Here is a 22,499-nt window from a genome sequence, read left to right on the forward strand (position 1 = left end):
ATACCATCACAAGTTACACACCCTTATTATATAAAAAGTAAGCAAGATAGTAAGGGATCTTCTATGTAGACTGTTGCCATAGTCAAATCCGGTAGCTTAGAGTTGGTCTATTTAACAGCAAAAGCTGATTTATCAGCTTATGTGCATAGGTCATGGATTCGGTCTTAGAACAAAGAGATGGTTTCTTATGATTGTGATTTTTTTTTTATGTTTCTTGCATCCGTTGACTGTTAATTAGACTTAAATTTTGGACTTGTATATACCTTATCTTAAGGCTCAAATGTATAAAAGAAAAAACTATAGATTTTATTAAATGAATAATAAAATAAAATTTTATGTATTGAATATATGTATAATTCTATTAATGTTAAAAGAAAAAACATTAAATAAATTAGAAAATATAGTATTTTCTTTAAAATTAAGACTTAAATGTAATTTTAAAATAAAATTTTATGATTTTCATTAAAAATTTATACATAAGTTATTGTAAAACATCACAGACTCTTATTATCTTTTAAAAACAAACCAATCTCTAACCTAAATCTCGCCATGCTACTTACCTTAAAAGTTTGTACATTAGTTATTATTCAATCTAATTTCTTTGATTAATTTTGATTAGAGAAATTAGATTGGATTTTTAGTGCTGGCGATTTTGATGCTCTAACTCTACCATAAGCCATTTCAGTGATAATTTTTGAAGAAAATGGAATCACCATGACGGGCGTGCTCGTTTAAGGATTCAGTAGCTATGGCCCGGAGAAGGTTTAAGCCGTACTCAGGCACACCCGAAGCATCCTTGGTTTCTACTTCCTATATATGTAGGTACAACTTGCCAAGACGAAACATATTGCAAAAGGCACGGAGATGCCTCGAAGCATATAGTATCTTCATCGTAGACGACACCATCCTCTTCAAATCCGAAAAAACCAGTGAACACCTTGTAGTCACCATCTTTACGAGCTCCGTAAGATTTTGTATTTGCCCGAAGATTACAAGCGAGGAAACATTTGCGGTCTAAGTCCCATAGGTAGATGATGTATACCAAAATAGTTGATTGCCATTGGAACACAGTTACGGGCAAGCCCTAGACATGCCATGTTGATTTCCCATGCATTTTTCCCAGTTCCACGAATTGTCACACTTGAGCCTCCAAACCCGAACTGTGAAAATCTATTCAAGTTGGGCAGTGTGAATTTAATGTTTTACATATCCCTATCTCCCCTTATCTCATCTTCAACAAATATATTTTTTTCACCTGTAAGCTATTTCCTACGTATGAACATTCAAAACCGAAATATTTTTCTAAACTCTAAAGTACAATGGTTGACACACTTGTGAATTGAGCTCATATAACGCATGTGTGGAACAGAAAAGTGGAACAATTGTTCATAAGTTGTAAAGAATTGGATATTAGTATTTGCAATAAATTAGTCTTACAGGTGGAGTAAAATACTAAAATGCAGTTGTTTTTAAGATCAGTAGTTAAGAATGTGTGGGTGTTCTTCCCAGAAACAGCGTTCGATGATGTTGCAATGATCTAGGGCCACTTCTCCTTCCAGTTTCTTCCCTGAAACAACTCCATTCTCGACTGCAACAGCTTCCTGAAATGAATATTCAGACAGCTGGCTTAACAGGTAACTACAAAGATCAAGCTCTGCAATCGAAGAAGAAGTCCCACACTGTTCAAGTTCGATATAAAAACGAGTAACAAGCGTTGGGAGGGTAGTTACACTTCAGGATTGGTATGATTTAGCCATTTACAAGTTTAATAGCCAAAGGTTTGACTAACTTAATTGATCCACACTAATAAGAACAGAAACATTTTGGCACTTAGTTTTTTCAGCCAGTCTACTGTATCATAATCTTTCTATGCATAGATTTAATTAAAGATTGATAACTAAGGCAATACTAACCTTTAGGCGGAAAACCGAAGAACCCATTCGAAAGATTTGAGGTAACGAGTTGTACTCAATTCCAAATTGACGGCTAAGCAGCTCATTTTTCTCTCGTGTTTGGGTACCCTGGAAAAGTCATTCACAAAAAGCAAGATAAGAACCATTTTAAGCATTTGACTACTTGAGAAAATGATATCTTTATCCATCATAACAAACTACCTTTAAGTAATCTTGGGATTGAGTTTTGGTTTTTCCAGACTTAACAAGCATCCAGAAACATGTATTGTACTGATTATTGATGTGGCCTGCCAAACGAAAACATAAGAGAACAGTGAGACTACTCGTATATTGAGGTTTAACTTCGCAAATATATTGTTGATTACAAGTAAACTTGTACTCACAGTCAACTTGTCTCCACGCCAGATAATCCAATAGAATATTGTATGTTGGATAGCATACAGCTCGTCCATCGAATGATGGAGGGTACTTCAATTCTTTGTGAGGGAAAAATTCTCCCCATTGTAACACATATGTGGATGTAAAGAAGGATGTGACTGCAGATATTATCTTACTGCAATGCAATACTAGAAATTAAGACAAGAAGATAGGGCCACAAAGTGTAACGGAAAAGAGAAATTTAGTTTAACCTGGATTGTCTTTTGTAGAGCTCAGATTCTTTCTTCAAAACAAAGCTGTAATCAATGATGAACTTAATTAATTTCTAAGATCTGTAAAAGCTGAGGTAAAGAGTTTGAGACTTGAGAGATAGAGACCTGTACTCATCACTGACACCATAGGCAAAGTGAATATTCTCAAACTCCTTGAGAACAGCCACTGCACATGAATTCATAAGTTTCAGAGCTTGTTCATCGTTTGGCTTCTCAAATTCATGAACGTCAGAAAATCTATCAAAATCCAAGCAAGCTGCATGAGTTTCATTTCCAACATATAACACTGGTAATCGATAATAATATGAATTCTTTCTCAAAATGCAAATTCAAATATCAGAATATGCCCTAGACAAAAGCGACCATAAGACAACATAAGAAAATTGAACAGGCCAGCCAAAGTAGTATATAATTTCATAATATAGCCGAATTTTATGGAGCACAAGGAGTTTACTAGTCTAAGGTTCCAATGCAATTAAAAATCTGACAAAGTTCTAAGAAATTAAGATGATAAGCTAAAGAAAATTACCTGTGAAAATGACAGCCATCAATTCTAACCACGGCCCAAGTTAAAGGTAACAACTTGTTCTCAAACTGAAACAACCTAATAAAGTCTGGTTCAATTTTTCCAATGTCTTTCGTGAAGTGGCCAAGATCATTATATAGGGAAGGCTGCTCATTCCAAAAGTTTATTCCAGAAATATTCTCTGAATGTACAAAAACAGCCTTTCTCCTCAATCTTTTTACAGGATTGCCATTCTCATCATGCTTTACAGTTTCGTCTACCTGAATGAAGTTAAATAAAATATGTCATATTGGAAATATACAATGTCTTAGGTATATACCATCAAGCAAATAAAAGATGAACATCAAGCAAAATGCAATGACAAGAGAAGATCTGACTCTTTACCATACAAGATGATCAGCTAGACACATCAGTTTTACACGTGAACATCAACCAAGCTGACGTAATAGTCTTCCACACATGACCAGATTTTACAAGGGTTCAACAACTGTAATTTGCAAATTACAATGCGTAAGCCTAACCGTACATGTGCACAACCAATATTGGTCAACAAACTATGATAACTAACCTTCATAGAGACTCAACTTATAACTGGAAGATCTATATATCTAAATACATAGATAGCACATATGAAATCAAGTGTTGTATATCACCTTTTTCTTGAAAAGACAAGATCCTTGGCGAAACAATTCAGGAAGCGTTTTGTAGTTGATACCAAAATTCTGAAACAGAAGCTCATTTTTCTGCTGTTTTTGTGTATCCTGCAGGTACCCAATAAAAATAGACATAGTATGATCAAAGAACTCATATAATTACTAGGCATGAAACTAGGCTTAAGAAGGTATTTTGACATCTGTATAAGAAATAATAACAATAGTCGTAGTATTAAACACATTCCATGACAAGAAAAACATTGATCCCTGCCATAGAAAAGCACGACCAAACACACCTTTAGAACCTCTTGTGCTTCACTTATGCTCTTTCCACTTTTAACTAACATCCAAAAACAAGTGTCATACTGATTATTGGCGTGGCCTGCAACCAAGAAGTGGAAGTTGTTAGAAGTCCCCAAAGATATTTCACGACGATAAGCATAGATAATACCACGAACATGAATGTGTGTTGAGTACAATATTTAAGATGTCAGAATGACTTACAGTCCAGTTGCCTCCAGGCGAGATAAGCTTGAAGAACCTCTACTGATGCACAACTTACAACTTTGGAAGTGAAGGAAGGAGCATATTCTAATTTCTTTTGGGGAAAGAACTCTTTCCATTTCGCTACATAAACTGCAGCAAAGAACGATGCTACCAAGGACAAAATCTTACTGCATATCAACAAAAAAAAAAAAACTCTGTTTCAAACAGATTCTTCAAGTAAAAACGCTTCTGAAAAAGGAAAAAAAAAAAAAGTATCGATAAAACTTGATGGAATCGATATACCTGGCTCGTCTCTGGTAGAATCTTGATGTTTTCTTGAATACAAAGCTACAAAAGACATGGACATCAGTTAGAAGCTTTGTACATGATCTATACAAGTCATGCTAAAAATCTAAAAGATATTATTATTGAGTCAAAAGAAGTAAAATTCTGGTGGACCTGTATTCGTCACTGTATCCATACGCAAATATGATGTCCGGAAACTCTTCCAAAACCGCAGCAGAAGATGAATTCATCAGACTGAGTGCTGTTTCATCATTAGGCTTCTCAAACTCATGTAACTTGACAAAATCTATAGTCATCAACGAAGGTAACACAGAAATATAAATAACGCATAGGGAATAGATATAACATACTCCTTGATCAATGTTTTAAGTTACAGGAACAATTTGAAAATAGCCAATTGAAACTAGATAGATGTTCATAAATACGAATCCTGAAAATTGCAATCAAAGAGGAGCATCACAAATTGACATTCTTATAGAACATTGATTGATTTGATGATAGAGTTTCGTGATAAAATCATCATCATCGTCGATTCATCATCAGACCATGTCCGAAACGAATAAAAAAGCGAGAAAATCATTATATGTACCTAGAAAAATCACGACCATCGATTCGAACAACCATCAAGTTAGGAAGCATGACCTCGTCCTCCAATTCGAATGACTTCACATACGCATATTTGCTATTCGCCATTCTTCTTTGAGATTCAACGACGAAACTCTCTCTCTCTTTCTCGCTGCTCTCAGTTTTTTTTTTCTAATTTTTTTTGTGTTACGCGAAAATCCCCAGTACTGTAATCGAACCGGAGCTACCTAAACCGAAATCTGAGCCGGTTCGTTAATCCAAATTTGTCTAACCGAGGCTCTCCAGTTCGGTTTTGTAACTGAAACGGTGAACTCAAGACCAGGCAGGTATGTACAATTTCTTTATTAGAGCATCACATCGGTAAACTTTTTAATGGTGTCTTTAAGTATAAAATAAAATAATAAATTCTAAACATTGTAGTAACTTCGTAGTATTATTTTGTTCTCACCATCAAAACCTCACATGAAACCAAATCAATCGGAAAGAGGAGTTCAGATAGTTCCGAAATCTCACCTTTGCTCCCGTAAGTCCACCACGCCAAAGAGGAGTTCAGATAGTTCCAAAATTAACGCAAGTCCTCTTGGTCACCACAACTCCAACGACTACGAATCGAAGCTTCAAAATTACTTAATCTGAGAGAGAGAGAGAGAGAGAGAGAGAGAGAGATTGTATGTTCGAATAAATCAGATAGATAGAGAGAGATGAAACCAGTTTGTGTCGCCCAGAGATTGTGAATCGGAGATAAGAGGAAGAGTTTTTGCGTGACCACGATCAGAATTTTTCAGAATCGTTCTTCTGAAGAAAAAGAAAAAAAAAAAGTAGTTTTATTATTAATCTTTTAACAACAAATCGTGTAACCCAATTTTTTTTAGGGTTCGTTCTTCTGGAAACAACACAGATGCTATTTTTGTAAACCCTCAAAATCAAGATCTGACACCTAAGCAAAAACACAAATCTCAATTTCTTACGCACTCATACGATGAATATTAAAATTTCAAAAATAGGGTATCTCCCTCTACCTAGTTTCGATCGCTGGGAACAAGAGCAAAGCCTAAACTCAATCAAATCGAAGAAAAGATTAACAAGCAAACCTGGGAATGGATCGTAATAGTTGCTGCTACAAATCCTCGGTGTTCCAAGTTACAAGGAGGCAGAGGAGGAAGAGAGACGCAGACGCTTGTTCTTGAATGAAATTGAAAAGGTTGATGATGAAGAGAGACAACTTTGAAAGACTCTGGTTGATATAGAAGGTTATTTTTGCGTCTTTTATTTGTTTATTTAAATTCAAAAGTAGCAAAAAGACACCACAAACAAACAAAAAAAAACCGTCTGCGACTGCGACACTGTGTGTCAACATCCGGAACTCATCATTCTCCGTCGATCTTTTAACCGTCCGGCTGACTTAAGAATCTGGAGCTGTGAATTTTGAGAGACAATACCGTCTCTAAGTTTTCTGATTTACAACGAATTCTCTCTAATAACATAATTTGGAGAAAAAAGGATCATCATGGCTGGCTGTAGTCAGCTCTATATATGATTTGATTCATTATAAATTAGCATCCCGTAACACCTTTTTTATAAAAAAATATTTTAACACTACATTTTCAGATTTGTGTCAAATGAGTCCATACCAAACTATAATCAAACACAACGTTCTCCGAACAGTAATAAGCCCACAGAAATGAATGCTAAAAATATCAACAAACTTGAAATGAATCTTCTTATTGCAGACATAAATGAAACGATTATATATGTCTCCAAGATGTCCTTTTCGTTCCATAAACAATGAAGTTCAGGCTGATATTATCTGATATAAACCATCTTCCTTGTACACAAATCCAGCCATTTATCTCTTTGACCTACAAGCCAAACTCTCCTGTTATCACTTCTAGCAAAATTTATCAGATGAACCCTCTTTACCACTTGTCCACCTATATATGTACTATTATATTGTTCACTGAATATACAAGTGCGAGCAAATGTCTTCACTGAATTTCTGGAGCACGTTCACGAGGTATCAACTATAAACACACTTTAAGACGCTGTTCTTAGATATATAACATTGAATCAACGAACTCTCTAACCTCTTGTTTCCCAGCCAAACTGTGATCTAAATGAAAGCATTTCAGCTGCCCCAAGACAGAAATTACAGTTTCCATCTAGATCTTGCATCCCTGAGGAACAACAACTAAGCAAAATCATATCGTGGATTTTTCTCTGGAGAACTGACATAGTCTGCAATCTTTGAGACATGGTGTTTTTTTCTGTAAGTTAAAGAGATCAAAATATGTTCTTAGATCATGTGCAAAAACAAGCTGTCCCTCCCAAGAGTTATTGAGATGTAGTAATTCTCAGCAAATAATGTTTCAACTTTACCAGAATGCTCTTATTGGGTGTCACTGAAGAGAATCTGCAAATTACATGTACATATACATAACGCACAACAGGGTTAGATAGGGGAAGAGACCAAAACCTCAAGACAAAATATGTGTTCTTCCATTATCTATTAAAAAGCTTCAATATATAGTGATGTGAGAAAAACACTGACTGATTAGTCAACAGCTTTAGAATCATTAGAAGAAGAGGCCTCACCAGATTCAGAGTGTTCATGGTCATGATCATGGTGATGGTGGTGGTTATCTTCTTCTTCGCTGTCATCCTCATCGAAGGGCTTCTGTTTGTGAAAGATGCAACATTTCTTGGAACTCTTCTTCTGCATGAACTCGTTGTCCACAGTCCCGTCTTTCCACGAAACTTTCTTCTTCTTCCGGTTCAACCGAAGCACTAATCTTTCCGTAGGTTGTGATTGAGAAACAGGGTTTTCTACTACGACAGAAGTTGTTGCTGAGGAAGAAGACCTCGTCGCTGTGCTCATAGCTCAAGATTAAGCTTTTGATTATCTGCATAGGGAGACAACAAAAAAATGATCAATCTTTGGCTGCTCAAGACTTGTTTTCTTTCCTCTACAATTCAGTAAACACAACATCCCATTAGGAAACAAAGAACGACAAGAAGAGCTAATGTATACAACAAAACTGCAGAGTTCAGAGCTGACAACTAAGAAGATAGTGGATTCAAAATCAGAGATTTATGAAAAGTCCCAAGCTAAGTAATGGAAAGAAAGAATCAAAAGTTTCACACAAGAAAAATCAAATTTTGTCTTTTCATATATGTTTTTTTTTGGTTGAAACACATGTAACCATTACAAAACCTAACTTTGAACAAAAATCGTGTAACCCAAATATTTAGGGTTCGTTCTTCTGGAAACAACACATATGCTATTTTTGTTAACCCTAAAATCAAGATCTGAAAACTAAACAAACACACGAATCTCAATTTCTTACGCACTCATCGATTGAATATAAAAAATTGAACATCAAAAATAAAATAGGGTTTCGATCGCTGGGAACAAGAGCAAAGCCTAAACTCAATCAAATCGAAGAAAAGATTAACAAGCAAACCTGGGAATGGATCGTAATAGTTGCTGCTACAAATCCTCGGTGTTCCAAGTTACAAGGAGGCAGAGGAGGAAGAGAGACGCAGACGCTTGTTCTTGAATGAAATTGAAAAGGTTGATGATGAAGAGAGACAACTTTGAAAGACTCTGGTTGATATAGAAGGTTATTTTTGCGTCTTTTATTTGTTTATTTAAATTCAAAAGTAGCAAAAAGACACCACAAACAAACAAAAAAAAACCGTCTGCGACTGCGACACTGTGTGTCAACATCCGGAACTCATCATTCTCCGTCGATCTTTTAACCGTCCGGCTGACTTAAGAATCTGGAGCTGTGAATTTTGAGAGACAATACCGTCTCTAAGTTTTCTGATTTACAACGAATTCTCTCTAATAACATAATTTGGAGAAAAAAGGATCATCATGGCTGGCTGTAGTCAGCTCTATATATGATTTGATTCATTATAAATTAGCATCCCGTAACACCTTTTTTATAAAAAAATATTTTAACACTACATTTTCAGATTTGTGTCAAATGAGTCCATACCAAACTATAATCAAACACAACGTTCTCCGAACAGTAATAAGCCCACAGAAATGAATGCTAAAAATATCAACAAACTTGAAATGAATCTTCTTATTGCAGACATAAATGAAACGATTATATATGTCTCCAAGATGTCCTTTTCGTTCCATAAACAATGAAGTTCAGGCTGATATTATCTGATATAAACCATCTTCCTTGTACACAAATCCAGCCATTTATCTCTTTGACCTACAAGCCAAACTCTCCTGTTATCACTTCTAGCAAAATTTATCAGATGAACCCTCTTTACCACTTGTCCACCTATATATGTACTATTATATTGTTCACTGAATATACAAGTGCGAGCAAATGTCTTCACTGAATTTCTGGAGCACGTTCACGAGGTATCAACTATAAACACACTTTAAGACGCTGTTCTTAGATATATAACATTGAATCAACGAACTCTCTAACCTCTTGTTTCCCAGCCAAACTGTGATCTAAATGAAAGCATTTCAGCTGCCCCAAGACAGAAATTACAGTTTCCATCTAGATCTTGCATCCCTGAGGAACAACAACTAAGCAAAATCATATCGTGGATTTTTCTCTGGAGAACTGACATAGTCTGCAATCTTTGAGACATGGTGTTTTTTTCTGTAAGTTAAAGAGATCAAAATATGTTCTTAGATCATGTGCAAAAACAAGCTGTCCCTCCCAAGAGTTATTGAGATGTAGTAATTCTCAGCAAATAATGTTTCAACTTTACCAGAATGCTCTTATTGGGTGTCACTGAAGAGAATCTGCAAATTACATGTACATATACATAACGCACAACAGGGTTAGATAGGGGAAGAGACCAAAACCTCAAGACAAAATATGTGTTCTTCCATTATCTATTAAAAAGCTTCAATATATAGTGATGTGAGAAAAACACTGACTGATTAGTCAACAGCTTTAGAATCATTAGAAGAAGAGGCCTCACCAGATTCAGAGTGTTCATGGTCATGATCATGGTGATGGTGGTGGTTATCTTCTTCTTCGCTGTCATCCTCATCGAAGGGCTTCTGTTTGTGAAAGATGCAACATTTCTTGGAACTCTTCTTCTGCATGAACTCGTTGTCCACAGTCCCGTCTTTCCACGAAACTTTCTTCTTCTTCCGGTTCAACCGAAGCACTAATCTTTCCGTAGGTTGTGATTGAGAAACAGGGTTTTCTACTACGACAGAAGTTGTTGCTGAGGAAGAAGACCTCGTCGCTGTGCTCATAGCTCAAGATTAAGCTTTTGATTATCTGCATAGGGAGACAACAAAAAAATGATCAATCTTTGGCTGCTCAAGACTTGTTTTCTTTCCTCTACAATTCAGTAAACACAACATCCCATTAGGAAACAAAGAACGACAAGAAGAGCTAATGTATACAACAAAACTGCAGAGTTCAGAGCTGACAACTAAGAAGATAGTGGATTCAAAATCAGAGATTTATGAAAAGTCCCAAGCTAAGTAATGGAAAGAAAGAATCAAAAGTTTCACACAAGAAAAATCAAATTTTGTCTTTTCATATATGTTTTTTTTTGGTTGAAACACATGTAACCATTACAAAACCTAACTTTGAACAAAAATCGTGTAACCCAAATATTTAGGGTTCGTTCTTCTGGAAACAACACATATGCTATTTTTGTTAACCCTAAAATCAAGATCTGAAAACTAAACAAACACACGAATCTCAATTTCTTACGCACTCATCGATTGAATATAAAAAATTGAACATCAAAAATAAAATAGGGTTTCGATCGCTGGGAACAAGAGCAAAGCCTAAACTCAATCAAATCGAAGAAAAGATTAACAAGCAAACCTGGGAATGGATCGTAATAGTTGCTGCTACAAATCCTCGGTGTTCCAAGTTACAAGGAGGCAGAGGAGGAAGAGAGACGCAGACGCTTGTTCTTGAATGAAATTGAAAAGGTTGATGATGAAGAGAGACAACTTTGAAAGACTCTGGTTGATATAGAAGGTTATTTTTGCGTCTTTTATTTGTTTATTTAAATTCAAAAGTAGCAAAAAGACACCACAAACAAACAAAAAAAAACCGTCTGCGACTGCGACACTGTGTGTCAACATCCGGAACTCATCATTCTCCGTCGATCTTTTAACCGTCCGGCTGACTTAAGAATCTGGAGCTGTGAATTTTGAGAGACAATACCGTCTCTAAGTTTTCTGATTTACAACGAATTCTCTCTAATAACATAATTTGGAGAAAAAAGGATCATCATGGCTGGCTGTAGTCAGCTCTATATATGATTTGATTCATTATAAATTAGCATCCCGTAACACCTTTTTTATAAAAAAATATTTTAACACTACATTTTCAGATTTGTGTCAAATGAGTCCATACCAAACTATAATCAAACACAACGTTCTCCGAACAGTAATAAGCCCACAGAAATGAATGCTAAAAATATCAACAAACTTGAAATGAATCTTCTTATTGCAGACATAAATGAAACGATTATATATGTCTCCAAGATGTCCTTTTCGTTCCATAAACAATGAAGTTCAGGCTGATATTATCTGATATAAACCATCTTCCTTGTACACAAATCCAGCCATTTATCTCTTTGACCTACAAGCCAAACTCTCCTGTTATCACTTCTAGCAAAATTTATCAGATGAACCCTCTTTACCACTTGTCCACCTATATATGTACTATTATATTGTTCACTGAATATACAAGTGCGAGCAAATGTCTTCACTGAATTTCTGGAGCACGTTCACGAGGTATCAACTATAAACACACTTTAAGACGCTGTTCTTAGATATATAACATTGAATCAACGAACTCTCTAACCTCTTGTTTCCCAGCCAAACTGTGATCTAAATGAAAGCATTTCAGCTGCCCCAAGACAGAAATTACAGTTTCCATCTAGATCTTGCATCCCTGAGGAACAACAACTAAGCAAAATCATATCGTGGATTTTTCTCTGGAGAACTGACATAGTCTGCAATCTTTGAGACATGGTGTTTTTTTCTGTAAGTTAAAGAGATCAAAATATGTTCTTAGATCATGTGCAAAAACAAGCTGTCCCTCCCAAGAGTTATTGAGATGTAGTAATTCTCAGCAAATAATGTTTCAACTTTACCAGAATGCTCTTATTGGGTGTCACTGAAGAGAATCTGATAGAACCTTTTTCTCTCTTCTGTATCAAACAGACCACCTGGTCGATCGCCATGGTTTTCTTGTTCATTGACATCATCTTCATCGTGAATCCTGTCTTTCTTTCTCACCACAGACTTCAAAGATTCAATACCTTTCTCTCTTTTCTTCTCTTGATTAGCCAAATACCTCCTGTGATTATACTCATACAAGCCCTGCTGCATCAGTTCCCCAAATTTATCCTTCACAACAACGAGCGGGTCCTTGTGAATCAATTCCGAGCCATTGTATCCTTCTCTAAGAAGCACAGTGTGAACCTGATACTTGTTGGCGACGTAGAATATGCCTGGATGTTTCAGAAGCATAGAATTTAGCCTCTCCGGCAACCCAAATTCCCTCTTGAAATGACTCAGCTTTACGATTGACAGCTTCTTCCACAGCGTCAACGAGAGTAACTCGTGCACCAAACCAACACTTCTCTTCTTACTCTCCTTTGAACCCTCGACAAGATCCCCATGATCCTCATACGGAGATATGTAAGGAGAGGCATTAAACTCCATGAACCTCTCCCAAGGTTTGGTCCATGTGGAAGGTAACGAGCAAGAGAAACTAGGCTCAGAGCCGCATTTGTTTGCTGCTGCTTCCACTGCAGAAACAGCCAACTCAGGCTTCCACAACAAAAGCTCTATCTCCATTGAACTCTTCCTGCCACTATAATTCACTATCCGAAACACATCCGAGTACTTTGGTAGTATCCTAATAACATAATCATCAGAGAATCCAAAGCTCCGCTTAAACTCGTTAAGTTTCACCACATTGAGGCGCTGATTAACACTCATCATAAGCAGCTTTGCAAGCCTATCAGCTAGCACAGGCTCTTGGGCATCTTTGACCAGCTCTTCTTCTTCCACAAGCGCCATCATAGGTTTAGTTAAACGACAGTAATACTCATCGTCCTCGAGATAAACCTGGAAACAACAAGGGTACTTCTTAAGCCAGTTCAAGGCTTTCCCCTGCAGATCAAGAGTCTTAAACTTCTTCTGTAGAAACTTAACCGATGCAACCTGGTTGGGACACCTTAAGATAATGTTCTTGAGCCTACTGTTAACTATCCATCTCTTGTTACGCGAGAGAGCAGATTCGAGATCAGGGTCTTTCTTCGTAGAGCAAAGTGAGAATCTTCGGATTAACAATGGAACCTTCTTGGTACCCAGAATTCCAAATAAATCCCGTATCATAGCGATATCAGTTTCTGATTACCAAACCTAATCAAAGTGAACACCTAAAGCTTCGCTCTTTATATATTGGCTTCTATTACCCAAACTCAAAAATCCAATTTTTTGACGAATGCGATTGGTTAAAAGCAAAGGCAAATAGAAAAGCCCAACCTTTATAGCATCAGAGCACAACAGAAACCCTGAAACGGCACAAAGGAGGTGTGGTTGGAGCAGAAAGGAGAAGCCTTTGAAGTCGATTCATCAGGAGAGACTCCAGCCACAGTTTCGACAAGAGTTAAAGAAGAGACTTGGCTTCTGAAACGGCTGGTTGGGTTATAAATATGTGATTCAAAGGAACAAAATTTATGCCCCAACTCAGCAGCTTCTCTAGAGGTTAGCTGAGCTCTGCAGCAAATGAGGGAGAACGAGACAACCCCTATTGTGAAAGCTGTCTTCTTTCTACGATTTGTTCTTTTCTTTGGGTTTGGTGTTTACTCAGTTTTGATTATTAGGATAATTACATTTTTTGCACTTGTGTTAAAAGGCTTACAAATCAATCAATCATTCACGCTTCCGAATTTATAACTCGATTCCATAGCTTACAAATCGATTTGCTGAAAAAGCAAGATTTCGTCAAAGAGGGCGTTGGATCAAGCGTGAGTATGACGAATTCAAGGTCAGGATCAATGGTCTTCCAGAACAAATCAATAAAAGAGCTGAGCAATTCAACTTGAGAGAAGAGCTCAAGGAAAAGCGGATTTGTCCGAGAGAAAAATGGTGGCGTATTGCCACCAGATGGGGTTGATGTGGTAAAAGCAACGTGGATGGCTGATGGTACGCGATGTGGTAAAAGCAACGTGGATGGCTGATGGTACGCATTGGCCACGCACATGGTTTGAACCCAAACCTGATCATTCAAAAGGAGACCACGCCCAGGTTTTGACCACAACAAGAAAGCCGGTGCCATGAATGGTATGGTCAGAGCTTCAGCCATACTTTCCAATGGCGCGTTCATCCTCAATCTGGACTGTGATCACTACATCTACAACTCCAAAGCTTTCAAAGAAGGAATGTGTTTCATGATGGACCGAGGTGGTGACAGGATCTGTTACTTTCAGTTTCCGCAACGGTTTGAAGGAACCGACCCATCAGATCGATATGCAAATCACAATACTGTTTTCTACGACGGTGAGTTGTTGATTCAGCAAGATTGTAACGCTTATGCACAAGGCCCCATAGCTTAAAACATTGTTCGGTTCTGAAACAGGTAACGTGAGAGCACTAGATGGTTTTACAAGGTCCAGTTTATGTCGGAACAGGGTGTATGTTCAGAAGGTATGCTCTCTATGGATTCAACCCACCTCGAGCCAATGAGTACTCAGGGGTGTTTGGTCAGGAAAAGGCTCCAGCTCTGCATGTCCGGACTCAGTCCCAAGCATCCCAAACTTCCTAAGCGTCTGATTTAGAGTCTCACACACAGCCTCTTAACGATGATCCAGATCTTGGTCTGCCCAAAAAGTTTGGTTATTCGACCATGTTCACAGACACTATTCCGGTTGCAGAGTACCAAGGACGGCCTTTAGCAGATCACATGTCGGTTAAAAACGGAAGACCACCTGGTGCTTTACTCTTGCCACGACCTCCCCTTGATGCTCCAACCGTGGCTGAAGCCATCGCTGTCATTTTGATACGATTGGTGTATCAACACAATTGGTTCTAAAGAAGATTAGTTGGCTGAGCTGACTTGGCAAAGGAGGGCAGAGACTCTTTCTCATTAGAAGTTTTGCCGTTGAAGTTCTTCTCTTTGAATACAAGCTCTGTGTGCGTGGGGACTGGGGAGGGTTATGCTTATTGTTGAATGTTGAATCTTGTGTTTGAGTCTCGTATGTGAGATTGTGAGTGAAGAGCTAGTATGTCAATGTCACACACAAAAAGAGATTTATGTAATCACAATCTTAAACCCTTTATTCAGGGAACAACAATTGTTTATCATAAAAATTTTACAGATCAAACTCCAATTTCATTGATTTTCTCATAAACAGAAGATAAACCCACTGAACTTGAACAACACAAAACAAGATTGTGAAGATCCGTACTACAAACATATTCACAACTCACAACATTCCTTACTGTAGTTTTTGAGTTTTGATTAATGTAATCAATCAAAGTGGTGACCATAATATTCTAATTTATAAAAAGAATAAGCAACCAACGTAGTCAAGTCACAGACCTACAAATAATTTCATTCTCTTGTTTGTTTTAGATTCTATGGTGACACTCTAGCCTTCTCGAGACTCTCTGAGTTCTTGATCTCTAATACTCTGCCTCCAACAGTGAAGAAGAGCTGATGCAGAGTTGCAGATTTTTCGATTTTTGTGCTTTGTCAGATGCTCAAGCCTCGCCATGATCCTCTTTGTTTCAGAAGCTGCTGAGCAGATGGGGAATTCGATGAGTAACGCGAGACTGTCTACGCAGATTGAAGTCTCTGCTTCAGCCGCGAGAATTCCTTTTGCGTTCGCCACGTCAGCAGATTTCTTGGCTATTTCAAAAAGCTCCAAAGTCTCTGTTGCGTTCTTCTTCAAAACTGGACAACTTTTAGGGTTTTCAGATACTTTCGCAGGCGGCTGCGTCTTCAACTTGATCAGCGGCCTTGATGTTGTTTCTGGAACAGACTTGCAAACGTCGTCAGGCTTCCGCTTCTTCAAGTTTTTCTTAATCTCTCCCGTTCCATGAACCCCAGATCTATGGTTTTTAGAAACTATCATAGGTATAGCCGATTGCTTCTTCTTTTGGGTAGTCTTCGCTGCAGCAAAAGACTTGCGGTCATCGATTTGATTAGTCTCTGCCGTGATATCATGAGAGAGCTGATGTTTCTTCTTCTTCGATTCCGAACATGGTGGTTCAACAGCCTTACGTTTATTCAGATTCAAGGGAACAGCTTTGTTGTTGCAAGTAGAAGCGTCTCTTCCGATGGAAGAAAGATTAACAGAGGAGTTGAACAAAACGTGACCTTCCATTATTAGGGTTTCACTCTCTCAATTTTGGATATCGAATTGGAAAGATAGAAAGAGTCTCAGGTATTATATAGAGCGTAGAGGAGTGAGAGACCTATCAAAAAAAAAGGAAACAAAACGAAGCTTCCTTGACTCCTACTCAACGAAACAAACTAATAATTTCCATTTATCTTGTCAAGTTCCGCGAGGGGCAAATCCGTCAGTTCATGTATTTTCAACATCAATTTACACAAACCAAAATTACTTAACCAGCAGTAATAAGTAAAATAAATTTAAACCAAGAAAACATTTTGGTTTACAGTTAAACCGGGCAGTACATAAATGAACCAAAGTCCTCTTATGAAACAAATCGGGAAGGAGATTTTATGACGCGACGACGGCGGAGCGATTGCGATCAGCCGTCACTCTCGTCGACGTTTTGGTGGAGGCTTCCTTAATCAAGTAGCTCCAGGTGATCTTTTCATTTGTGCTTCTTTTTTTTTTTTTTTTTCTCGTGATTGCATAAGCAATAATAATACAATCATGGAATGAGATTTATCTATTGAATTTGATTCTAGGATTTAGGGGTTTAGTAACTCTTGGATTGATATTTTAGGGTTTTACCTCTCTCTTAATGATATCTTTACAGATTAAGAACTGTTACTTGTTGAATCTTTTTTTTGTTTTCTTTTTTGGTTTCAAGCATTTGAGGCAGAGCATCACAGTTCAACAACGCCAAGTTTCACTATAATCATGTAAGCTCTGAGACTCTTATGGCCCGTGAAGGCGTTGTTTGATAAGTTGAGCGCAATCAATTCCTTCAAGAGACCAATGGACTCAGGAATCTGTCCTTCAAGTTTGTTTCCAGAGAAATCAATGGTGCTGTAGGAAGTAAGGACTTTCCCCTGCTCCATGAATAGACCTTTGTATTGCAAATCCAATGTATCTTCATAGATATAATAAGAATTCTTGTAGTCTCCCATGTAGATACGCCCATCTCCATTTATATTGAGTGTTGATGTTTTCCTGTTAACAAAGTAACTTGGTGGCAGGCTTCCAATAAAGCTGCTATCGGACAGTTCAAGTATCCGCAGCTCGGGAAACGCAAGAGGACCTTGATCAGGAGGAGAGAGATGGCCGAAGAATCTGTTTGAACGGAGAGTAAAGACATGCAAATTGGGTAGAGCCTTCAGCCAGAAAGGAAACGTTCTATTGATGTCCTCTGGCTGAAGACATGCGACATGTTGTTTGAGATTTTGAACAAGGTGACGAAATTATTGAAGCAAGCCGAGAGACATATCAAAAAAACGAACAAATAAGAAACGTGAACAAGAAAATCAACTTTCAGGTAAATGTTATTATATTCAAATTGTCTAAAACACTCGAAAGAAAACAAAGCAAACAAAATGCAAATCATAAACACACTAAAAAACTCACCTTTTAAACCCTATTTATTTTTTATACATAAAACCAAAAACAAACAAAATGAAGTATTGCAGTAAGTGTCACAGCAACACTATACAACCCCACCACACAAGCCCTATTCTTTATCTCATCTAAAGGCAAACTCTGCAACCATGCCTGCTAACTCTTGCCATTATTGGCCTTTGGTTGAAATATTTGCACCAGCGACCACAAAATGTCCATCCTCTGCATTACTTTGCTGTTTTGGCTCTGCAATTCATATCACCACTTCGATATTAGTCAGTCATATATTATACTAATCCAATGTTCATCAAAACCAAGAGAAGAAACTTTGATTTTCTTTGGAATCTCCTTCATGAATTGGTGGGTCATTTCGACTTCCTACCTCAGTTACAAAGCAAATCCATGTTTTCTCGCCCTGAGTCTCAGTGATGCCTCTTAGGATGACGAGGTCTAAGCTCCTAATGACGTTTGCAATCTCAAGAAAATGGCTACATTCTTCACATAACATCTGTCCAAAACCCAAATATACTTTCAAACGAAGGTTTAGATATACACCAACCGAACTTGGGACTCGAGTTCAAACAAAGATTAAACTAAACGAAACAAACACCAAAGAGTAAGATTACATACCTCGATAAGCACCATTCCCTGCTTGTTAAGATTCTCCACGATAATCGAGCATACTTGAAGATGGCCTCCAACCTCCACTGCGCAGCTTGAACCTTGCATACCAGTTTCCTTTTGTTGCATCTGAGATTACAGAGGTACTGTATAAATTTTGATATTTACATCTATTTTCAGTTGAGGTTTTCTATACCTCCATGTCTCCATTCTATCTTCTCAATAAAGATTTCAGAAATTTGACACAACATTTGTTACATCAATCAATCAAACTTAACAGACAGCAAATTATGTCCATCTACAAACTATGGAGGCTGGAAACAAAATCTCAATGACAGAACAGTGATTATTAGTATCTATAAAGCTGTTTTTTTACCTTTGTCTTAGCACTTTTACTGAGCTTGTCAGCATGCTTAGTAACATTCTGCAAAAAGAGCATGTGCTTGATCGTGCGTTCTAGCAAAGAATCAATGCTGCACTGTAATTATGATCAAAATATTAGGAACGGACAAAAATATATTACAACTTATAGTCAATACAATGGTGCAAGTAACCTTATAGCTAGGAAGAGAAAAGTCACCTTAGATCCATTAGGTACAAGTTCTCTAAGTTCCTTTATTCGATCCTGAATGAGTTGTCTGTCTCTTGGGCGAGGTCGAGAACTTTCACCAGGTTTAGCCCTCTTTTTGTTCTTCTTGGGAATGTCAAGGGATGTCTGAAACTGATCACTAGAGGAGCTGGGATACGTAGATGAGAATCCAATGGAAGAGAATGCTCCACAGATATCTGATGAATTTTGTTGGGTATCCATCTCTACAAATGGCAGGTGATTCATAGTACTATCAACTGGATTAACAACATTATGCTTCTTTTGACCCGAGGGTTCTGCCACTTCCATGTTGGTAAGCAATGATTGTCCAGATCTGCTCGACAACATATCATCCCTGGCATTGCCATCGCTTTGACACACATTAGCAACCACAGCATCTAGAAGATTCTCAGGGCCAGAGTCAAATGTCAGCTGGCTATGACTTATATCATCTGTTGGTCTTATTGTTGAACGATGTTCAGACTTCAGTAGCTCCTCTTGACCAGTGCTTGTTTGCTTGAAAGAAGAGCCAAACGCCTCGAGCAGCTCGCTGCCAGCAAAGGTATACCCAGGTGAGATCAAAGCATCAAATCGACTAGACTCGCAATTCCTCCCCAGTATACGCTCAGTCTCTTTTAGGTCTTTATTTCCGTGGTTCTCAGATAGTTGGAACACTTCATTTTCTGTTCTCGATGAAGCATGAATAGTTGAGTCCAGGCCTGGATATGATTGGCATGTAATCATTCTTTCAGCCTCAATTGCTAAAGCTGATGAGCTTGTATTATTGAGCACATGGTTCTTCATATACAGTTGTAAAGTGGAATCTAATCCTCTTCGATCTTTGCAGCCACTAGTCATTCCCACATGAGGTGCATCACTGATTATATTTGTACCTATTTGATTCTCATGTTTAGTATCAACCAAGTCAGTTGGAAAGCCATATGTGACACCGCTATTGCTCCCACAAGTAGATCCTTGCACAACTTCACGACCACCAACAACTTGAGCTGCATTCTCCATGAGAAGACATGACAAAGGAGTATCGTAAGGCAAGCTATCACGTCTTCTAGTTTTGTATTGAGTTAGAATATTTGAGTCGTCCAAATCCATAGCTTTGTCAACTTCTCCAGAGCAATCAGGGAAAGCCTTGGCATGTAAGCCTTCAGAAGGTATTTTTGGCTGCAACAAAATTATACAACACATCATGGTTTATTCAAGAAGTCAGTGGAGGTTTGAGGAATTGTTCAAAGAACCATAAGCACTCTACTCTCCCGATTTTGCAAATAACGAGAAATCAGGGCAAACATGAACACATATTTGAATGAAGAAGAACTTTACCAGACATAACGAATTGTTCATATTACATTGCATTAAATTTGCTGCATGATCTGCCAATGGATCCCTAAGGGCCAGAAATATTTGTCGGATATGATTCACCAAATTCACATCTTCATTAACCTGCTCCAAACAAGCACACAATAAGACCAGATAGGCAGATACGTTCATATGTGCCATGCATTATACGTGCATAGGCGTTCTTCCTGGCTATTCATTTGTAACTGCTAACACTGCATGCAATTAAAAGATCTTACTTACTTTACGCAAAGAGCCTAGCTGCACAACTCCACAGGGACCAACAGCTACTACAAGAATGGTCTGCATAAAAAGAAGAAAACAAAGAAAAAGATTTAAGTGGCACACTTTGAGGACGTTATGGGCATTCATGTAAGAGATCAGACAACAAGAACACTAAGAAAAAACCTCAAATACCTTAATTCCAGCAGAAATTTGACTCTCCCAAACGTTATGAAACTGTAATTAGAAAAAGATATCTCGTTTTGAGAACATGAATAAAGAAAAGTATCCAACTCAAGAGAAGAAGTTTCTAACCTCAAATTCTGAGAGACAGTTATCATAATATTCGGGGAATAACCATTGATGTTCACCAGAAACTGCAACTTGTCCTACAATCCTGTTTACATAGACATGATAAAATAAGAAGATCATTCGTCGCATCATTTCAGTAAAATACTCAACAAGAACCCCAAAATTTGTAACTAAATAGTAAAAGTCCCAAGACATAAAAAAAGCTTTTTTAAATGTCAAAGAAATAACGCATAACTGTAAAATGCCAGACTGCATCATACGCTGTTGAGCAAAAGATGCAGTCGAGGAAGAGTGAAATCAGGCAAGCAATTTATTCTTACCCTTCCCCGAGAGAATAGACATGATAAGACATCTTTGCCACAGCTAACCCAAGGGGGTCATGTACTCCATGCATGTTTTTTGGTATAACGCCGGAATCCTTAACTTCCGGTGAGTTATTTATCCCATAGTAAGCATCCTCCAAGGTAAGTACCCTACAAGTGTTCAATATTCTAGATATGAGAAACTATCTCTAGTCAACTAAAACTCAGATATAGAGAGCAATCTAAAGATAACGTAAGGCAGTCTGCATTTCAATATAAGGTTCCAAATGTTCTCTTCCACACTAACAAGTTACAGAATACATCTCTTAAACAGCCAAATCAATTACCACCAGTTCAACCCGGTCCAACCAAGCAAAGAGAGTAAAAGAGATTTGTTTAGGTGACTCACATTCGAGATCCTCGATGATTAAGTTTCCAGAACACAGCATAGTTCCAGTCCGTGTTAGAGCAAAAGCTCCTTAGTATCTCCTGAGAACTAGAACCCATTCTAAAAGGCAAAAATCAAAACCACCCCACCCTCTAATGGTATCCGAATCAAAAACGACAAATCAAGACAGAGACAGAGAGTTCTTTTTTGATTCTATGTATGTGTCTGAATGAAGAAAACAAAAATCAGTTTTTTTACACTATCTCCTCACCCATCCACTCTATAAAAAAGAACCTTTTCGATGACATACAAAGTAAACTAACTACCTCTGTAAGAGCCTCTTCCAGCTTGTTCCCTTCGCAAACCAGCTCTTGGTTTTATCGGTGGTCCTACTTCATCTTGTGAAATTTGCCTCTTACCCATCCCTTTCCCCCCAAAGATTAAAACTTTTGAATCGGATTAACCAAAAAACACAAACCCAATAGGAAACTAATTTAAACCCTAGCTCAGAGACAACGCACCAAAAGAAAGAATCAGAATTTCAAACAGTTGGAAACGGAGATAGATCTGCTGCAACTACTACTCGCCATAAGAGCAATCAAGATTGAAAATTCAAAGCTAAAGAAGAAGAAGACAGTAGCAATAGGAAGCAGAGAGAGAGAGAGAAGAGGAAGATTGTAAAGAAGGAGAGAGTTTAGCTTATGTCAGAAGACATTGATTAACTTCAAGAACTGATCTCAGCATACTCTGCATCACTCAGACAAAGTTAAAAACTTACAATCTCAGCCGAGAGAGAGAGAGAGAGAGAGAGAGAGAGAGAGAGAG

General features: G+C 37.7%; 6 protein-coding genes and 1 long non-coding RNA gene across 19 annotated transcripts; 1 reads left to right on the forward strand and 6 right to left on the reverse strand.

Annotated features, from left to right (window-relative positions):
- LOC104749738 (tRNA(His) guanylyltransferase 1-like) lies at window positions 1,364-6,559 on the reverse strand. Of its 7 annotated transcripts, none has more exons than XM_010471425.2 (16): window positions 6,211-6,549; window positions 5,828-5,914; window positions 5,633-5,721; window positions 5,124-5,346; window positions 4,688-4,820; window positions 4,532-4,576; window positions 4,247-4,416; window positions 4,039-4,124; window positions 3,743-3,850; window positions 3,093-3,349; window positions 2,669-2,800; window positions 2,543-2,587; window positions 2,297-2,466; window positions 2,115-2,200; window positions 1,914-2,021; window positions 1,364-1,601 (listed from the first exon to the last, which is right to left on the reverse strand). In XM_010471425.2, exons 4-16 carry the CDS (start codon window positions 5,140-5,142, stop codon window positions 1,476-1,478), a joined length of 1,485 nt encoding a protein of 494 aa, XP_010469727.1. In that variant the 5' UTR covers window positions 5,143-5,346; window positions 5,633-5,721; window positions 5,828-5,914; window positions 6,211-6,549; the 3' UTR covers window positions 1,364-1,475. The 7 variants fall into 7 exon arrangements, with proteins under 7 accessions (XP_010469727.1, XP_010469726.1, XP_010469725.1 ...); XM_010471424.2 differs by having other exon boundaries at window positions 5,124-5,358; XM_010471423.2 differs by having other exon boundaries at window positions 5,124-5,417.
- On the reverse strand, window positions 6,729-8,745 carry LOC104749737 (type 1 phosphatases regulator YPI2-like). 2 transcript variants are annotated; one of them, XM_010471420.2, is made up of 4 exons: window positions 8,581-8,745; window positions 7,712-8,019; window positions 7,204-7,293; window positions 6,729-6,978 (listed from the first exon to the last, which is right to left on the reverse strand). In XM_010471420.2, the coding sequence occupies exons 2-4, from the start codon at window positions 7,992-7,994 to the stop codon at window positions 6,923-6,925; spliced, it is 429 nt and encodes a 142-aa protein (XP_010469722.1). In that variant the 5' UTR covers window positions 7,995-8,019; window positions 8,581-8,745; the 3' UTR covers window positions 6,729-6,922. The 2 variants fall into 2 exon arrangements, with proteins under 2 accessions (XP_010469722.1, XP_010469723.1); XM_010471421.2 differs by lacking the exons at window positions 6,729-6,978; window positions 7,204-7,293 and having other exon boundaries at window positions 7,596-8,019; window positions 8,581-8,732.
- On the reverse strand, window positions 9,099-11,115 carry LOC104749740 (type 1 phosphatases regulator YPI2-like). 2 transcript variants are annotated; one of them, XM_010471432.2, is made up of 4 exons: window positions 10,951-11,115; window positions 10,082-10,389; window positions 9,574-9,663; window positions 9,099-9,348 (listed from the first exon to the last, which is right to left on the reverse strand). In XM_010471432.2, the coding sequence occupies exons 2-4, from the start codon at window positions 10,362-10,364 to the stop codon at window positions 9,293-9,295; spliced, it is 429 nt and encodes a 142-aa protein (XP_010469734.1). In that variant the 5' UTR covers window positions 10,365-10,389; window positions 10,951-11,115; the 3' UTR covers window positions 9,099-9,292. The 2 variants fall into 2 exon arrangements, with proteins under 2 accessions (XP_010469734.1, XP_010469735.1); XM_010471433.2 differs by lacking the exons at window positions 9,099-9,348; window positions 9,574-9,663 and having other exon boundaries at window positions 9,966-10,389; window positions 10,951-11,102.
- LOC104749741 (protein ROOT PRIMORDIUM DEFECTIVE 1-like) lies at window positions 11,469-15,423 on the reverse strand. 4 transcript variants are annotated; one of them, XR_761470.2, is made up of 2 exons: window positions 11,944-15,419; window positions 11,469-11,718 (listed from the first exon to the last, which is right to left on the reverse strand). XR_761470.2 is itself a non-coding variant. In XM_019238334.1 (2 exons), exon 1 carries the CDS (start codon window positions 13,485-13,487, stop codon window positions 12,246-12,248), a length of 1,242 nt encoding a protein of 413 aa, XP_019093879.1. In that variant the 5' UTR covers window positions 13,488-15,423; the 3' UTR covers window positions 11,469-12,033; window positions 12,236-12,245. The 4 variants fall into 4 exon arrangements, 3 of the variants coding, with proteins under 3 accessions (XP_019093879.1, XP_010469736.1, XP_019093878.1); XM_019238334.1 differs by having other exon boundaries at window positions 11,469-12,033; window positions 12,236-15,423; XM_010471434.2 differs by having other exon boundaries at window positions 11,469-12,123; window positions 12,236-15,421.
- On the reverse strand, window positions 15,665-16,491 carry LOC104749742. Its single transcript, XM_010471435.1, has one exon. The coding sequence runs from the start codon at window positions 16,481-16,483 to the stop codon at window positions 15,746-15,748; it is 738 nt and encodes a 245-aa protein (XP_010469737.1). The 5' UTR covers window positions 16,484-16,491; the 3' UTR covers window positions 15,665-15,745.
- LOC104749746 lies at window positions 16,814-17,806 on the forward strand. Of its 2 annotated transcripts, XR_761472.2 has the most exons (3): window positions 16,814-16,931; window positions 17,163-17,350; window positions 17,512-17,806. It is a non-coding gene; the product is annotated as an uncharacterized LOC104749746 (long non-coding RNA). The 2 variants fall into 2 exon arrangements; XR_761471.2 differs by having other exon boundaries at window positions 16,814-17,350.
- On the reverse strand, window positions 17,867-22,488 carry LOC104749745 (transcription factor bHLH155). The gene is made up of 11 exons (XM_010471437.2): window positions 21,696-22,488; window positions 21,305-21,457; window positions 20,988-21,069; window positions 20,868-20,909; window positions 20,694-20,753; window positions 20,436-20,555; window positions 19,089-20,276; window positions 18,885-18,986; window positions 18,518-18,637; window positions 18,270-18,395; window positions 17,867-18,133 (listed from the first exon to the last, which is right to left on the reverse strand). Exons 1-11 carry the CDS (start codon window positions 21,791-21,793, stop codon window positions 18,044-18,046), a joined length of 2,181 nt encoding a protein of 726 aa, XP_010469739.1. The 5' UTR covers window positions 21,794-22,488; the 3' UTR covers window positions 17,867-18,043.

Source organism: Camelina sativa, chromosome 16 (assembly GCF_000633955.1).
Source record: "Camelina sativa cultivar DH55 chromosome 16, Cs, whole genome shotgun sequence".
In the NCBI taxonomy this organism is placed as follows: Eukaryota; Viridiplantae; Streptophyta; class Magnoliopsida; order Brassicales; family Brassicaceae; genus Camelina; species Camelina sativa.

What these genes read in the sequence shown, in the direction of transcription:
- LOC104749738 (XM_010471431.2), bottom strand. Translation starts at nt 5,227, where the DNA reads ATGGCGAATAGCAAATATGCGTATGTGAAGTCATTCGAATTGGAGGAC. An exon ending in CGCCTGGAGGCAACTGGACT is followed by an intron (nt 4,125 to 4,246) that starts GTAAGTCATTCT and finishes TCTTGGTTGCAG; the next exon opens with GCCACGCCAATAATCAGTAT. An exon ending in AAGCACAAGAGGTTCTAAAG is followed by an intron (nt 3,851 to 4,038) that starts GTGTGTTTGGTC and finishes GGGTACCTGCAG; the next exon opens with GATACACAAAAACAGCAGAA.
- LOC104749737 (XM_010471420.2), bottom strand. Translation starts at nt 7,994, where the DNA reads ATGAGCACAGCGACGAGGTCTTCTTCCTCAGCAACAACTTCTGTCGTA. An exon ending in CCATGAACACTCTGAATCTG is followed by an intron (nt 7,294 to 7,711) that starts GTGAGGCCTCTT and finishes GTTGTTCCTCAG; the next exon opens with GGATGCAAGATCTAGATGGA. An exon ending in GTTTGGCTGGGAAACAAGAG is followed by an intron (nt 6,979 to 7,203) that starts GTTAGAGAGTTC and finishes TTTGGCTTGTAG; the next exon opens with GTCAAAGAGATAAATGGCTG.
- LOC104749740 (XM_010471432.2), bottom strand. Translation starts at nt 10,364, where the DNA reads ATGAGCACAGCGACGAGGTCTTCTTCCTCAGCAACAACTTCTGTCGTA. An exon ending in CCATGAACACTCTGAATCTG is followed by an intron (nt 9,664 to 10,081) that starts GTGAGGCCTCTT and finishes GTTGTTCCTCAG; the next exon opens with GGATGCAAGATCTAGATGGA. An exon ending in GTTTGGCTGGGAAACAAGAG is followed by an intron (nt 9,349 to 9,573) that starts GTTAGAGAGTTC and finishes TTTGGCTTGTAG; the next exon opens with GTCAAAGAGATAAATGGCTG.
- LOC104749741 (XM_019238334.1), bottom strand. Translation starts at nt 13,487, where the DNA reads ATGATACGGGATTTATTTGGAATTCTGGGTACCAAGAAGGTTCCATTG.
- LOC104749742 (XM_010471435.1), bottom strand. Translation starts at nt 16,483, where the DNA reads ATGGAAGGTCACGTTTTGTTCAACTCCTCTGTTAATCTTTCTTCCATC.
- LOC104749745 (XM_010471437.2), bottom strand. Translation starts at nt 21,793, where the DNA reads ATGGGTTCTAGTTCTCAGGAGATACTAAGGAGCTTTTGCTCTAACACG. An exon ending in AGCTAGGCTCTTTGCGTAAA is followed by an intron (nt 20,556 to 20,693) that starts GTAAGTAAGATC and finishes TGTTTGGAGCAG; the next exon opens with GTTAATGAAGATGTGAATTT. An exon ending in TTGTACCTAATGGATCTAAG is followed by an intron (nt 18,987 to 19,088) that starts GTGACTTTTCTC and finishes TCATAATTACAG; the next exon opens with TGCAGCATTGATTCTTTGCT.